At 55.0% G+C, this 1,283-nt stretch overlaps 1 protein-coding gene across 1 annotated transcript in view; it reads left to right on the top strand.

Annotated features, from left to right (window-relative positions):
• CALY (calcyon neuron-specific vesicular protein) overlaps window positions 1-1,283 on the top strand; it is a 17,292-nt gene that overhangs the window by 14,830 nt on the left and 1,179 nt on the right. Inside the window, exon 9 of the mRNA XM_010842953.1 lies at window positions 357-515. Within this exon, the coding sequence (XP_010841255.1) occupies window positions 357-515 (159 nt within the window). The remainder of the gene's footprint in view (window positions 1-356; window positions 516-1,283) is intronic.

The following is a 1,283-nucleotide window of genomic DNA, read 5'->3' as shown; positions in this document are numbered from 1 at the left end:
ACCCCGACGGCGGGATCTGCGCGGGAACGGGGGTGGGGCGGTCAAGCCCCAAGAGCCCCATGGAGCCCCCAGGGCTGGCTACGGCAGGGCCTACCTGCCCCACACACCGTCCAAAAGTGGCTGGGATTTCCCACACGCCTGTGAGAGACCATTCCGTGGAATGGCTTGTTTAAACGTTTTCTCTTTCTTGTTGGACAAATGTGCTAATTCATGATGAAAAATCTCAGCCTCTTGAAGTGACAGACTACGCTTCTTTTTGCCTGTCTGCCATGGCTTGGCACTACAGGGTAGGAATGCCGTTGCCATCAGGACCCATAGGGCCAAGGGCATGCATACGTGTGCGTGTGTGCCCACAGTGGGGCCTCGGGCCCCTGCCCCCAGCCCTGGCCCCGGCTCCCAGTGCTGCCGCCAAGAGTCCGGCACGAAAGGGCAACCATTTGCCCGGCTCTGCACCCAGGGCTTGTGCTCTCTGGTACAGACACCCTGGGCACTGAACGGACCCTCGGGCTGGTCAGGTGAGGCCAGTGTGGCCTGTGGGTGCCACCTGTGCAATCTAGGAGTCAGTTCTGGTCTGGAGCTGGTGTGATGGACATGTGCTGAGACTTTGCAGGGACAGAGGACCCAGTGGAGTTGTGGAGGGGGGGCGTCCCTGGAAGGCAGCAGGAGCCCCCACTGCTCCTTGAGGTTCCTTCTCCAACAGCGACCTCCAATGTCCAACAGCGACCTTGCCTTGGGCATCTGAGAGGCCAGGTGTTGGGACCCTCGGGGGTGGGGGGTGGGGTCCAGCTGCTTCACTGCTGTCCCCCTGGAATGTTCCAGTGCCGGGGTCCAGCCCCGGTGGATCCAGGGAATTCGAAGCGGGGACGGCGTCGGCGAGGATCAGGAAACAACTGCTTAATTAAACTTTAATTAAGGATATAAAGAGTAATAGAATAAGGATAGCTCAGTAGGAAAATTCAGTGAAGAGGCTGAATAATTCAGCCAGAAGGTAAGAGAAAGAACGACATGGTGAGACCAAGTTTCGGTGAACAAGGCCCGCACTTTATTTTCCAAAGCAGTTTTTATACCTTAAGTTATGCATAGAGGATAATGGGGGAAGGGGTAGAGTCAGGCAGCAAGCCAGGCCTTCTTCCTGCAAACTTACCATATGCAAAAGCTTAGGTGATTTGCATCATCTTCTGGCCTGGAGGCCTGTTAACATTTTAAGACCCTTTCTTCAGAAAACTTATTTTTCTCTAAAGGTGATTGGTCAGGAGCCACCCTCCAAAAGCATTAGATAAAGT

This window comes from Bison bison, unplaced genomic scaffold (genome assembly GCF_000754665.1).
Source record: "Bison bison bison isolate TAMUID 2011002044 unplaced genomic scaffold, Bison_UMD1.0 scf7180017847359, whole genome shotgun sequence".
Taxonomy (NCBI): domain Eukaryota; kingdom Metazoa; phylum Chordata; class Mammalia; order Artiodactyla; family Bovidae; genus Bison; species Bison bison.
The sequence above is the reverse complement of the archived record's forward strand: the minus strand, read 5'-3'. Positions and strand labels throughout refer to the sequence as shown.